The sequence below is a fragment of the Anser brachyrhynchus genome (assembly GCF_964034855.1).
Source record: "Anser brachyrhynchus genome assembly, chromosome: 2".
Classification (NCBI taxonomy): Eukaryota; Metazoa; Chordata; class Aves; order Anseriformes; family Anatidae; genus Anser; species Anser brachyrhynchus.
In genome coordinates, this window is record NC_137695.1 from 57,648,716 (window position 1) to 57,664,697 (window position 15,982).

The 15,982-nt window shown below is 35.0% G+C and overlaps 1 protein-coding gene across 18 annotated transcripts in view; it reads right to left on the minus strand.

The window, feature by feature from the left end:
* The window catches only part of CNTNAP2 (contactin associated protein 2), a 1,160,459-nt gene that overhangs the window by 754,164 nt on the left and 390,313 nt on the right, over window positions 1-15,982 (minus strand). For 9 of the 18 annotated variants that reach the window (XM_080582584.1, XM_080582595.1, XM_080582598.1 and 6 more), the window contains one exon: window positions 10,755-10,948. The exons of 1 other annotated variant lie outside the window; for it this stretch is intronic. In XM_080582584.1, the coding sequence (XP_080438710.1) occupies window positions 10,755-10,948 (194 nt within the window). Of the gene's footprint in view, window positions 1-183; window positions 289-1,542; window positions 1,702-10,754; window positions 10,949-12,438; window positions 15,980-15,982 lie in introns of those variants that run through there. 8 more of the 18 variants (XM_080582590.1, XM_080582591.1, XM_080582592.1 and 5 more) reach the window with 3 other exon arrangements.

The following is a 15,982-nucleotide window of genomic DNA, read 5'->3' on the forward strand; positions in this document are numbered from 1 at the left end:
TTGTAAGATAATCAAAATAATAAACGCAATGCTGAAAAACAGGAAATAAAAGTATCCAAAAGAAAGAAAAATCATTGATTTTTTTTCCCCCCAATCAGTTTGACAATGCAACCACTCCTCCAACAAGGAGAATTTTCTTCCCATGGGTAGTCTCATTAGAATAAATGCACAGAAAATGCTCACCAAGCACTTTAAATTTAGATAAACCCATTGGAACACATGCTAATTTAAATTAGCTTTTTAATGGAATGCAGTGTTCAGCATAGCCAAAAACTTTGTGTTTAATACCTAAAAGGAAAAAAAAAAAAAAAAACTATGTCAGCCAATCACAATTGGTAAGGGTATCCTCAAGCCAACAAAGATGCTTATACTGTTGCTAAGAAAAGACTTAATCATTACAGAGCATTTATTGTTACAGTAGCCAAGACTTATCCCTTTGCCACCTTACTCTGTACTTCAGACAAGTAGTGCTGGGAAGAATGGTTCCACATCAGGTTTTAAACACAGGAATCTACTTTGCCTGCAAGTGCATGAACACAAAGCCTATTATAGCTTTGCAAACTTATATTATGATATTTTACTTAAGTTTATATACATAAAACAGTGACAGATACATTGGAGAGACTGCAAATTAAAGCTAGTTTTCCTCTGACTACAAGCAGAGTTGTATCACCACAAAAACAAACCTGTTCAAGTGAAAAGTTATGTTTAACACTAATGCACTACAGTTCAGAAACTTCTGTGATCTTTTTAAACTTCTATTTACATTACTAAAGATTGAGATTAACGCACACTACGTGCTTCTGAACACATAAAAGGTACTGAAAAATATCATACCTAAAGTAATAACTATTTATAGCAAGTTATGCTATACAAAAACAGATCGTAAAATGCCACAGAGGGTACAGGCTATACAATAATTAGTACAAGTATAAACTCAGGTCACAAAAGCAACACTTTTCCTGAAAACTGTCATAAAAGAAAAAAAATATTTCTGCTCTCTCTTGAACCCAGCAAGAATTAGATTCCAAATAAAAGTTAATGGCTTTCTTACAAGTCTTTCTGAATAGGATCTATATCAATAAACAAAGTACCATTCTTTAACTATCTTAAGGAGTCCAAGCTTAAGGAGTTCAAGCATATTTATAAAAAAAAAAATCCAAGTCAAGAAAACAATCTAAGAAATAGCACATAAGAGTTTTCTTGGCCTGACACTAACTTTTTCATATTTTTCAGTGTGAATTCACTGTTTAAGAAAAGTTCCAGATTAAAAACCCTCAGGCTGAAGTTACCTACATAGCCACATATATATACACTGCATCAGCACTGTCAAACTTACCCTTAAAACGCACTTCTGCTCTGAAGCCCAGAGCCTGTACATTGCTTTAAAAAAAAGTGTGGCTTTTTTTTAAAAAAAAGTTCACATAAAAAGACCAAAAAGTGATTTCCATGAAGGACAGTCTACTTTCTAGAATCAAGACAGCTCCAGATCAAACATATTCATGCCAGTATGTACTTTTGCTTAAGCCTAAGCGTACGCACCTGAGCAGCTGTGTTGATTTTGAAGTCAGGCACTTGAAAGTGTATTTGTAGGATTTGATCTTAAATTGTCAGTGTCGCGAGGTACATTATTTTGCCTTTTTGTGTGCAAAGCTCAGTCTCCTCAGTTAATAAGCACCAATCTTCAGGGAAGACCAGAGGCTAAAAGGTACAAATGCAGAGATGCACAAGCCCAAAAATTTACATGGAAATGAATATTTGTGGATCCAAACATTATTCACTCCTGGATTAGGTTCAGTTTCACTGGAAGTTAACATCTAATGAGCCAGAAGCAAGTGGGAGACAACCTTTCACAAGCTGTGCTTTCTGCATATTAGACCTTGCAGGCAGCAGAGGTAATATAGAAAAATGTCTTAGACTTACGGAAATTGTCACAACCATATCTTTCATGTGCTGGCACAGAGCCTGTCTATTAAACAAATCTTTAGACTATTCAAAATAGTCGCTTTCCAGAGAAATATAAAATACTGTCTACGACCATATCCCAAACTACAGAACTTTAGAATTCTCAGCGTATAACTTTCACTTTAAGAACTCTCCCGATATAAGTATCTTTTTGGTCATTAAAGAACAAGACTTTTAGTTATTTTATCAAAATAAACTTCCACATGGGTGAACTACAGCTTTGTGCAGTTTATTTTTCAACCAGGACAAACAAAATGAAAACTGAGAACATACCATTTCTTGCTTTACATCTACCTAACATGTAAGTTAGCTTTTTATTATCTGCAGTCCTATACTTCCCAACGGATTTCTGGAAGACTACAGCTCCTTTTGCCAATTATTGTACAAACACATTCAGACATGTTGTCTGACCATGTCTACTCAGTTTTAAACTATTACTCTCATTACTTCCATTTTGACATTTGAAGCTAGGCACAGGTTGAAGTGTTCACTAGACCAGAACCTAAATCATTTTGCAAATGCACAATTAAGAGGGAAATACTGAACCACAATTTGTTCACTAGTGCTACAGATGGGTTTTGCCTTAAGATTAGCACTAAATCTGAAGTTTCCTAGCATTTAAGGATATTTTATGATTCACCTCATTATAGAAACTGAAGTCAGCTGTAAACAGAAATGAAAGCCACCTGCATCACAGAGCAGAGGAGCACAGAATATTTTAGGACTGATTTACATCTTTATTTCAGCAGCTAGCAATCCTGGCTAATCTCAGATATCATCCAGAATTACAAGCTGTAAGGAACTTCTGCAGGTCATTTTTTTCGGCCCCCTCACAACATTTCTGAGGAATTGGCTCCAGAGTTTCATCACTCTCACTGTGTAAAAAAAAAAAAATTCCAAGGAAGTCTTTATCTGCTCAGCTTTTACAGTTTCACATGCCAAGTACATTGCAGAAGTATTTTAAAGAAAAATACAACCTGATGATTAATAAGACTCATGCTTTGAAATGTCACATTTTCTGATTCAACTTAAAGCATCATCATCATTATTATTTAAGTCTATGACAATCATTAGAACTTCTATTTCTAAAGCACACCTTTAAGTTTTTAGTTACTTTTATCAGATGAAATATCCCAGAATGGTTAAAGTTGGAAGGGACCTCTAGAGGTCATCTAGCCCAATCCTGCTGCTCAAGCAGAGACACATAGAGTAGGCTGCCCAGGGCTATGTCCAGATGGCTTTTGAAAATGGACTACGTTATGCTAGACCTACTTGTCATTCAATATATGATTCAGGTATAAAATGAATATCAACAATAAAAGATCAGGAGTGTCATAAAGCAAACATAATCAAATGTATGTCTATAGAAAACCAATACAAGATTATAAAACTGAAAAATCAGCTTCGGTTCCATCACTTAAGCAAGCATTCATGGTTTCTTGTGGGGACTCAGGATAGCCTGCACCTTATATTTGTTAGCTGAAAGGCAATGACATTCAGCCATAACTATGACTATTGTCATTGCTGAGCTTATTAAGTACATAATGCATTCTTGTTCACATGCTTAAGGACCTGCACAACGTATTCATTATATCACAATGACACTAAGCTATTTGAAAACTAAGCCATCTGGGAGCTAAAAAAAAAATGGATTTATATGTTGCTGTTTAAAATTTGACAGTTTAACATAAGCAGACAAGTGGTCCTCAGACTAAGAACAACAGATTAGAAAGTGATCCTTTAGCATGGAAGAGACTACTGTGCAAGTCACTGATATGTTATTCAAATTTGCTTTCTATTTAGCAGCCTGTACAGATTGAAGGGAGGGTTCAGACACTGCCATGACACCAAGACAAATTTTGTCTCCTGTCCACTTGGCATACTCTGTGATAGATTAAAATAGTTCTGCTCACACCTTTGGAGATAGCATAACACAATTATTTAATCTCTCTCTCACAAACAGGATGAGTAAAAAACCATGGCATTCCCTCTGATCAAAATCATGTCCAAAATATATCTTTCCTATTAAAAAAGTTATTAAAAATAAAAACAACCACAGGAACCCATATTTACACTAAAAATAAAAGGTCTTTCTTCCTGCACAAAATACGCAATTTTAAGGACTCTAACCTAAAAGCATGTTTAGAAGGTCTTATAATCAGGCTATAACGTATGTGAAATACAGTGTTAGCTAGGGACTGTAATTATCTTTTTTGTACTCTCCCCTCACCCCCCTGGAAGGTCAGGATTTTAATCTAGCATAAACATTTACACTGATTCAGTGTTAATGTTAATATTCTAATATTTAAAAGGTCATTAGACCTTCTGTTACATTAACACAGCTATAGACTATGGCTGTGAAAGCATTTGGTGTTAAGTATAACCCCATTAAAAAATAAAAGTATCTCTAAACATATTGAAAAAAGTTATACAATTTTCTTTGACAGATTCCACACAGAGAAAAAGAGATTAGCAAACAGGCTTCTTCAGAATAGCACAGATGTTTACCTGTAAAGTTCTTTTCTTTAGGGTTTCAAAAACTCCTTGTCAGCAACCGCCTTGAATATCTAAATATGCCCCCTCAATGCTTTATTTTTTGATACAATTACAGTGACTATTATACTACATTTCTAAGAGTTTAGCTTAATTACAGCAAAGGAAGTGTTTTCCTGTATTGATACTCTTTCAAGTCATTAGTCTTCAATGTATAGGTTAGCAACCTATACCAAGTGCTAAGCTATATTGACTTCAGTGGGAGTTACAACTCCACATGCCATAAAGGTGATATTGGCTGTTGTAAGTGAATAGAACAACCCTTGTAAAATAAAGGCATGGAAAACAAGGACTCAGAGCCATAACAACAAGGTAAGTTAAAACCTAATAAAATTAAGGAAATGCACACAGGATATTCCAGAAGAAAAATAAGACTTCCATGCGGAAGAAAAGTTTGAAAGAGGTGTTTCTAGTAATAAAACGCCCAGAGAATTAAGAGCCCATAAAAGTGACATTGGTCACTTGCTGGTATTGCAATGGAGACAGCAAGATACCAGACATAGAAATCCTTCCAGACACAATAGGTCAGGGCATCCTTAAATAGGAGGCAGCAATAAATTCACGACATTCCCAAATGACTTCAGGGTCTTGCCATAAACACTAGTCAGAACTTTATACTAATACATCAAACCACTTTACCATGTTTAATAGGTCTGCACAGAATCTGATATTCTAGTAGCAGCCCAGCAACAAACACCAAGTCATATAGACCATTCTAATCACATTTCATATTTCTAAAATACTCTTATAATTCAAGTCTTAATGAAATACAATATAAATGGCTTAATGTAATTCAATAGAAGTACTTAAGAAGAAAAAGCCTATAAACCCATTAATCTAGGAAATGTTTCTGTGACGTAAGCTTCCACTCAAGATCTTATGAAGTAAACAAAAGGACAGCAGTAGCAAGCACCAAACTCTTTTGTAACATTCTTCAATAACATTTTTTAGTTTAGGGTCATGGAAATAAGTTGGATTTCAAGGGAAAAGCAGGGGTAGTTTCCGCAAAGTAAATAATTCTTACATATCCTAGTAAAGTAGGTGTATTCTATAATTTTTTCCTCCACTTTTAGTTGCTATACGCAAATCTTTTGTATTCCTAGACACATGCAGCAAGTCCTTGGTTAGCTTAGGTATAAATGATGCTCTGTAAAGCAGGTGAAGGGAACTGAGAATGCGATAAGGCTTGCAGATTTTTCTCTGAATAATCTAACCAGAATTAGCATGTCAAAATGAGCAGAAACATTGACCAGGTGGCTCCTGTATAACCTCAGCTATGTAGAGCTACAGAGGAACACCTTGTACCTACCTAGTCATGAAATAGTGCTTTAGGTCTGTCCAATAGTTATTTCCAAAGGCACCCAGAGTATTAAATATCTGAAGTCTCTTGCAGCTATAAAGAGTCAATTATCCAACTCACTTGTGCTTCCTTTCACAATTAATTTTGGATACTCTCAGGAGATGAAAACTTTTTTTTTTATGCAAGCTAAATCCCTGCGCTGTACCAACTTTCTTTAATATTAACAGGAATTATGTATATGAAGACTGCATTTCTCAAACAGTAGGTTACTTCTCAATGTCCAGAGAAATGCAAGTCACACTTTATAGTTAACATACTAGTCTTCTGATTATTTCCAACTAAAAAGGAACAGAATGAACACTTTTAAAAAAAGAAGTCTTTAAAGGCAGTAGGTAAATCGATATTTTAAATTCCGTTCCTAAAAACAAAGGAAACGGAGCAACAGAATATCACAAGTTGAAAGGGACCCACAAGGATCATTGAGTACAACTCCTAGCTATGCATAGGACCACCCAAAAAGCAGACCATGTGTCTGAGAGCATTGTCCAAATGCTTCTTGAACTCTGGCAGGCTCAGTGCTGTGACCACTTCCCTGGGGAGCCTGTTCCAGTGCCTAACCACCCTCTCAGTGAAGAACCTTTTCCTGATATCCAACCTGAACATCCCGTCACAGCCCCATGCCATTCCTTCAGGTCCTATCACTGGTCACCATAGAGAAGATACCAGAACTGCCCCCTCCAGTCCCCCTTGTGAGAAAGCTGCAGGCCACCATGAGCTCTCCTCTCAGTCTCCTCCTCTCTAAGCTGAACGGACCAAGTAATTTCAGTCACTCCTCATAAATCTTGCCCTCCAGACCCTTCACCATCTTTGTTGCCTTCCTTTAGAGTCTCTCTAGTTGTTTTATGTTCTTTTTGTACTGTGGAGCCCAAAACCACACTGAGTACTCAAGGTGACGCTGCACCAGCGCACAGTGGAACCCCTGGACCGGCTAGCAATGCTGGGCCTGATGCACCCCAGGATCCAGTCAGCCATTTTGTCTGCCAGGGCACACTGCTGACTCATGTTCAACTTGCTGTTGAACCCCCAGATCCCTTTCTGCAGGGTTGCTCTCCAGCCTCTCATGACTCAGTCTGTACATATAGCCAAGGCTGCCCCTTCCCAGGTGGGGAACCCAGCACTTGCACCAGAAGTATCTCTTCAGTGATTCAAACACTACAAAAGGAGATTTATGCATAATGCACATTGTTTAATTAAACTGAATTTGTATAGGGTACAAACGTTTAAATAAATGGCTAGTGGTTACCAGATTACTTAGTTTGGGTATTTAAAGAAAAAAGGGGGGGGGAAGACAGCAATAAAACAGAATTATTTTCAATTGAAGCAGCAGCCATTTGGTCCAGGGCTAAGTTTTCTGTTAAAAGTCAAAACGTGCTTTCAATTAGATCTTTGCAACTCCACTGATGTTCACTGAGGCTTAAGATACAGTCCACTGCAGAATATAATTGAGGGGCTACATGCAAAGGGTCTGCATTCCACCTTTCCCATCAGTTTTTTTTTTTTTGTTTTGTTAAGATCATCATTACAGTAAGCAGTTTCTCCTTCATTCCCCTGAACCCCTGAATTTGATAACTCCAGGAATAAGAAAGTGAGATTGGTGAGAGCTGATGACGAGTTCTACCAGAATGATCAGATTTTAAAAGATACCTCATAATGCCTCTCCAATTGTACCGAAGTTCTTCCAGTTTCCTGTAAGAAACTATTTATCTTAGAGATGTTCAGCTCTGTCACTAGTGTTTGTATTTTGAGTCTCATTGCTTTCATAAGACTTCAGCATTTAGTTATTATACCTATAGGGCATATTTGCATTATGCTTAGTGTGATGCACTTATAACTGTATCTAAGTTAGGATTCTATGTATAATACGGTTTCTGTTTCTTATCTGTGATGCCTTCTCTAGACAAATAGCTCAATGGCTTGATGTAGACAAAATAAGCATCTATACCAAAACAAAAGTTCTATGAACATGAAACACCTCAGGGGATTAACACACGTAGGGAAGCCTCATGACCTACCGAAATTAGAATCTCAGACTACAGGAGTGAAGGTAGGAGAGGTGATCAAAATCCTCTAGTTTCTATGGAAAGAGGGCATATTAACTCATCTTATTAAAATTCATGGAAATTGAAAATATCTGAAAGCCCGGGGGGGTGGGGTCAGAAAAATCTATTTCGCAGAAATGTGAAACTTACTCTAAATTCACCTCGAAAGCACTTTCCCCATCACAGACTTCCTGAGAGACTTTTGATTTCTCTCCTACTTAGGAGATAATTATAGAATGTTGTTTTTTTTTTTTTTTTTCCTTCCATGACTAATGCACACAGAAGTGGATCACTTCAGCATTTTATGCAGATTATCACACTTTGTTCTTACCCATATCTTTGCTGGAAATTACTTCGCCTTTGTTCTCTCTCCAACTTATCTAGCAGTCTTTATTTTTTATTTTTTATTTCTATAATTTATCATCTGTTTGTATCATTTGATATCATAACTCTTTCAGTGTTAAGAGTTGTTGAACTCTGCACTTCTATTTTCATTTTTTCCCTTTGCTTTCTCCTTTAATTTTAAATTTACTACTATCAGGAAGCAACAACACTTGGGCACAGGGCTGATAGAAGACAGACATTAAATGAAAGGCTATATAGTACCTTTCTCTTGCAGATAAAAATTCTAAAAAGGTATGAATCTGAAAGGAAGGACTAATTATTACTTAAAAGGACTCTAAATGTATCTTAAAATTTTAGGATCATCACAGTCACCTCAGACAGGAAGAATATAACTTCACGTGTTTAAATTGCCTATGCTGAATACTTTGCTCATGTGGTCTGATCTGGCTCTCACACTCCTTGTACAAAATTACACTATAAGGAAGATGCTAACAGGAATTTCTTCACCACCTTATTTCCACAACAGGCAAGTCTGTCTCATAACACTACTACAATAGTTCAGCAATATTACTTTGGGCTCAGAGGCACCTACTCTGTTTTTGAAGCTTATTAATAAGCACACTATTGTAAAAGGTTAACCAGAGGAACATTATTTAAGAATAGGAAAAATTTTGTTTAGAAAAATTAGAGTCAAGACCCCAGTGTTTTTGTTTGTTTTTATTGTTTATTTTCTTTTGATAGTAGTTCAACTGGATTCTTAAAAAGAAAGCTAGGATCATCTGTCCTCCTAGAATAGGGCTAAACTTGCAGGACATGAACAGCAGCAACAGTCTTGCAAAATATAACCACATGATTTAGCATTTCAAGTAGGAGTAGCAGATTTCTGCATAACTCATTGCACACTTTTGCAAGTCATATTGATGGTTTGTAACACACCATCAGCTTTCCATCTGAATTCACCAATCATCTGTGATTACTATTCAATAGCAAAATGAAATGTTTCCTCATGGAAAAGCTTTCAGTATTTCTGTATTAAGAGACAATACAAGAATAAAGACTTCCTACAAAGCCCTTAGAAACATGGGCTGCTTTGGAAACTGTCACAGCTGTGACTAAATCACCCAAATCCTGTATTGCTGAAAGATTTTCTCTTCAAGGTACTAAGAACAGACTTTTCCTCAGCATAACTGTCCTGCTTTATATATTGTTCACTCAGCCAGCTGCATAGCCCTCTTTTGCATTCTCCTGGGTGACATTCTTCATGATTTCAATAGTAGTTCTTGAAAAAAGCTTTTCTACATCTAAGATAATACAAACACTAAAGGCTACAAACATTTGTATATACATAAGGGGGCTTGAAAGAAAAACATTTTATATTCATCAAGTTTAAGTGTGAGCTTTGTCCCTCCCTAGATGAGCAAGATCCACATAACCTGTTCCTGAAGAATCTAAAGCAGCACCTGATGTTTTTCTCTTCGCTCCTGCTTCTCCTTCCCCCACCCTCCCCAACTTTTCTTTCAGAAACCTGTGTGCCACACAGAGGACTTTTTTTTTTTTTTCGGTAAATCAATACTCTAATAAAAGATGACTGCCTATATGTACTCCACGTATTAAGCAGGATTCTGTTATACAGATAAAACCATTCACCTTATGCTCTATATTTGATGTTCATTTTTAATAACAGGCCATAATAAAAGACACACTTGACCAAAATATAAATCTAAACCACAGCAACATTAAGTCTTTTCTGATTTGACAGTACTTCTCTAATGAGGTAAAATAGCTAATCTATTTTACTTGTTTTCAGAAAGAATTATACTATTTTGCTGTTCTCTAAGTATGCTTTTGAAAAAGAACAACCATCTGAAAGAACTACTATGGGAACAGACATTATAGCTTTTTTTTTTTCCCCAGCAAAATTAAAAGCTACTATTTTCAGTAAAAATGAAATTATCAGCCTAACCGTGAAAAAACAAAATATATATATACTTTTTTCTGAAGTTATTATAGCATAAAAATCCATGTAACATCAATATAGAAAACAATACATATGTTAAAAGACCATTCCTAAGCATACACAAACATTAAAAACAAGTTACCTTCCAAAATAACACGTTTGATAGCAGAATTTTTGAAACTATTTTTGTGTCTCATACTTACTCCGTATAATTAGCAAAAGGAAACAGCATAAGAGAGGGAAAGAAAAAAATAAAAAAGAGAGAAAAACCAGTTGTGGAATGCCATTTACCAAAATAAATGAATAAATAAATTACTTTGCATGTTCTGATAACTGCCATCAGCCCAAGTAGGCTTTGTATAGTAGATAGGATTCCTATCAGCAGCTACAACTTAAGTTATCTTGTTTTGAGCTAATCTCCATTCTGTCCTCAAAAAATACAACACTAACAAGTTATAATAGGTGCACAGTTCCTAAAAATGCAATCAGTCAACATCATTGCAGCATACACTTCCATTGTACACTAAAGACTTACCCAGATATTTCCATCCTGGTGATATGGTTTCCAGTTTCTCCCTGTATCACTATAGAGCATCCGATACTGAGTGACCCAGTCAGAACTGCTATACCTGCCTTGAGTTGCAATAGCACTGATCTGCTTCCTATTCCCAAAATCCACCTGCAGCCACTGATAATGATCACTGTCTGATGGAGACCAACCTCCTGCACCTGTTGGGTTGAAACAGAAAAGAGATGTAGACCTCAAACACTTGCTTTGAAGTGAACACATAGTGAAGATGTTGATTGCTGGAAGACAGCCCAGCTGAGAGGAGTATAAATACAAAACAAATATGATTATATTTTTTAATGCATGTTTAGTATAGGATTCAAACGCATTAACTCTGTTGCCTTAATCATTTTATGGTGTAATTATAGTGATTTAATGGGCTGCCTGGTAATGACTCAATGTCTTTATAATGCTTTAATTACAGTTTATTAGTTTTTGCCAAATTATAATTGTTCAAAGGTTGACCAATGTGCCATGAAATTCTTTTTCAGAGTCAGTTGACACAAATCAATAACAATCTCTGGATTTCATAAACACTTTCAGTAGCATTTCATATTAAAGAGATAATACAGATAAAATTGGACGAAGCAATATCCAGCCTTTTGTTTCCCTATGTTTTGCTATAGTGTACAGACTGAAATATCTTAAATAGAATTGAAATAGGAGCAGGTATTGCAGGGCTGGATCCAGTTTTGATCTGCTGGGTATGCAAGCTGTCACAGATAACATTGACAGATGCCTCACAGAAATGTTATTGCTTCTTATGGGTCCGTGAATTAACTTGATAGTAATTCTGTTAACATTCTTCTCAGCTACTAGACTACATCGCATTGTTCTAAGTAAAGATGGACAGTGATGCAGAGACGAATGTAATATTATGACAGTAATGCAATTTCTTATTCTTCTGAAGTAAAGAATTTTAGGGGAGAAATCATAATTGGATACCAAGGATTATAAAAACTCTAAGATTGAAATTATAATGACATATTTACCATAATCATAAAGATTAGGGAACAGGTAAAATTAAAAATAATAATAATAATAATCAATACTGAGAAAAACTGGAGAACCATTCTCTTTATAGTCATAGCGGACATTAAGACAAAAAAAAAACATTAGACTTGCAGTGATTGTGGTATTTTTTTGCTTTTAACGTTGAACCAAAATAGGTGGCCAGGCATACTGTGAAATGATGTAGGCTAGTCCATGGGGTGATTTTAATTGCTTTTAATTTCACTTACAGACATCAGTTGACAACACAAACCTAGCCTTATCATCAAGCAATGAACTCTTGTCATACTGTTTTATATACTCCCGTCATTAGGCGGCAGCATTGCCTCAATCTAAAACTTCTAAAACTCATTCAGTTGCTACAGCTGTTAACATTTGCAGGTCATAGGACATTTTAAAGTTGTGGTATCAGTAGGATCATTTGATGTCATAAGTGGTGGTCTTTCATTGTAATTAAAGTGGCGTACTATGCTAATGAACATTTTTTATTTTTTATTTTTTTAAGATTTAAAATAGATGCTTTGTCCCTGTGCTAGAAATAATTATTTCCCAGAAATATTCCCTGACAATTCCAACATTCCCACCCAATTTGCATATCTTAGAGTGATGGCATGCAAATGATGAGAAGGTGCTCCTGTACCTCTGAAAAATAGCCCTTTAGTTGCTCCAGAAAATAATGTCCAAAGATAAGCTTTCCAAGTTTTCCATTATAAGGTACAAATATCAGCTTTCAAAATTTATTACAAAACTGATGAATCCATCAATAAAATGTCCTTCAACAATGCACCTGTTGAAACTGGATGACATACTGTAAGTGTAAGGAGGCTAAAATGGACCACATATTTCATACGCTGTTTTATGTATGCAAGAGATTTTGTTATATAGATTTACATTCAAACTTTTTGATTTTGATATGCAACCTTAAGAGAGAAGAGAAAAAAAGGAAAAAAAAAAAGCGTAGCTATAATTAGACTGTTAAAACTATAAAGCAATACAATATAATTGCCCAGAGAGGCTGAGCAGTCTTCTCCTCTGGAAATATTCAAAACCTGCCTGGATGCGATCCTGTGTTCTAGGTGACCCTGCTTGGCAGGGGTGTTAGACTAAACAATTTCCAGAGGTCCCTTCCAACCTCAACCATTCTGTGATTCTGTGTAATTATTTATATTACTAAGACGAGAATTTTCCCTGCAAATGAAAAACCTGATCATGCTTTGTAAACTATAACTAGGTTTCAGAAAGTATTCACCTACAAATTCATTGAAAAGTTTTGAAAATTTGGTCTAGCATTAAATTTCCTTATATATATATCTCTAAGAAGAAGCAGAAAACTTCTTCACATCACGCCTGATGAAAGTTAAGAGATACGTGACGTGATAATCACACCTATGATGTGAAGGGAGATGGAAACATGAGTATTTCAAGATAGATTATGTTACAACCATTGCTAATAAGTGAGAGACAAGACTTTTGGTCAATATTACAGAGAGAAGCAAACAATATCGTCCCATTGGTTGCTTGGCCAAATTCTGTATCTCAGTTTCACATTTACCTTCCAGCTTTTCCACATAAGTAAATAAATAGTTCAAGGCATGAAGCAGGAACACATTTGACTATAGCTAACTGCACTGCTTAGCAGATCAGCAATGTAAAGGGAATGGTCATCACCAGAAACACTTAGTGGGAATCAGTTAAAAGCTTCCTCTTCCTGTTTGATTCATCAAGCTGTGTAACCTGGGGAGCTGATTACTTTCTTCATTTGGTTTGTGTTATGTATAACCCCTATTAATTCAAGGATTAATAAAGGTACCTGTTCTTTTTTTCAGTTGTGTGCTCTAGAATAAGTTACAAGAAAGCTGGATTATATAAAATACTACCCCCTGTGAGAACTTTGCATAAGCACTGAAATTATCAAAGGATTTCAAATACATTTGTTTCTCCATTCAATCTAAGCAGAAGCATCAACTCTAAAAATCTTACATCCCCAGAAATGTGCACATACTTACTGCTCATCCTATCATTACATATTTTGCTGATTAAAAATAGCTTCCTCACTGGAATGAGAGGAATCAACCCGATACTGGACACAGAACAGAGGAGTATCTGACAAACATTTAACATACTTTTATTTTAAAAGGAGTACTGAATTTGGAAATCATACCTGATTTTCATAATATGGCATTATTTTAGAAATACATTTATTTTTATAGCCAATATATTATGACAGAATAATGAACTATCTTTCAGGAATGACTAAAATAACCAGCATGTTTTTCAATTTTCAGTGAACATTACCTTGCATTGAAACTGCAATGGTAAAATAAATTTGTTGAATAAATGCTATTCACAGGATTAATCTTCATAACTTGGTGTAAACTGTTTTTAATGCTTTCCGGTTATATTCTGAATTATATAATGTTCTTTCTTTGTATTTTTATTATGGTGGAAAAAAAGACATTGGTTTTATGATATGATACTCCATTTTACCTTCTGTATTGCCTTTAATGCAAAACGCCACTAAATACTGTGAAATCAATGTGAATTATGAATTAGAAACAAATTATTTTAAAGTCATAAAACATGCATATAATAGAGTTTACTTTCATTAAATAGGCACATATCAGGTTCTTTGGTAGTAGAGTTGCAATAAATGAAAATACAGACAATATTTTTTCCTATTTTTATTTTTATGGTATTTCAGAATTTCATGTGATTAAACACATTCACTCACTCAGTGGCAAAAATAATTGACTCAGTGACATTAACTGAGCGCCACTGAATACTATTATTTATACTGTATAGCACTCTACATCACAAACAGGGCAACTAATTTCAACTTGAACAAGAATGACTGTATATGACCCTTCGAGATCAGATATTAGAGAACTATACGTTCAATATAAGTGGTCCACATATCTTTATGCATCCAAGAAACTTCCATGCACAGAAAAGCGTAAGAGTCTTAAGTAGCAAAACCAGCTAGAGCATGCCTGTGGATAAAAAAGGCTATGTAAAATTTTGTTAAGCTTTATTTTCAAAAATGCTACAGAAAGTCATTTGATCTGCTCCTACTACTGCAGACTGACCAATGTGCAATGAGCCTGCTACTGAAAAACATATTCAGTGACACAGAAGATGCATACAACTATATTCAGAATGCCAAGAACTTTTATAACTTGAATCTTTTCATGATTTTTCCCCATTTATAGACAATTACTAAAAAAATTACTTTAGCATCATTAAAACAAGAGTTGAAGCTCAAAGATTTAAAATATTTAATGATGAAAACCCCAATGGCTTTCATGTTTTTATTGGATTTCATTCCACGAGTTCATTCTGTGGAAATGAAAACAACATGAACAACATAGCCTATCTCTAAATGACACATGCAAAATATAGCATTTAATATAGTTCTAAGAATATAAAGTATTCAACTCAATGTGGGTCTATTTTTGTAAAATTTTATGACTAACATAATTGTATAATTTCTTTCCTTTAATTAATTATACATTTCAACTCCCTATTCAAATCTGAGTGAGCTAGCTCCCATTTACTGCACACTAAGAAAAGCTACATGATGAGTTAACCTTACCTTCATATTATTTCCCCATGATAAATTATCACTAACTAGCAAATTCAAGGGAGGCTTACAGATTTATTTTTTTTATCTCAACTGTCATATACTACTGAGCTTCAAGATCCGTAAGAATGGACACTGATGATTTTTGAAACTCTCTGTCTGATCCATTTCAGTTAGAAATCTTTTTTCTTGTGGTATCTTGGCACTTCCATCTGCACTCATGGCCAAAACTGGAAAGATTAATTTTCCCTAAAAGAGTCCACTCTTGTTTTAGTTGCACTTGTTCATCATTCCCTATTTCAAATCACAATATAATACCAGTATTGCAGTAAGTCTAGTTTTCTGCTTTTTTCAAATCAATAATAAAAGGCTTCAATGATATGAATGGAAGAAGGAAAAGATCCTTAATAAGAAATTTGACTAGAAAACAATATATGAAATAGTATAGATCAAAGATTTAGGATTTGTGGTAATTATAATTCCAAGGTTTACTTCACATAATCTTAGAAAACTTTTATGGCTTTTGAGCAAGGAAATCAAAGATATGTCTTTTTAATAATTATATAATTATTAAACATTCTGAAACATTCTTTGAGTTTGAATC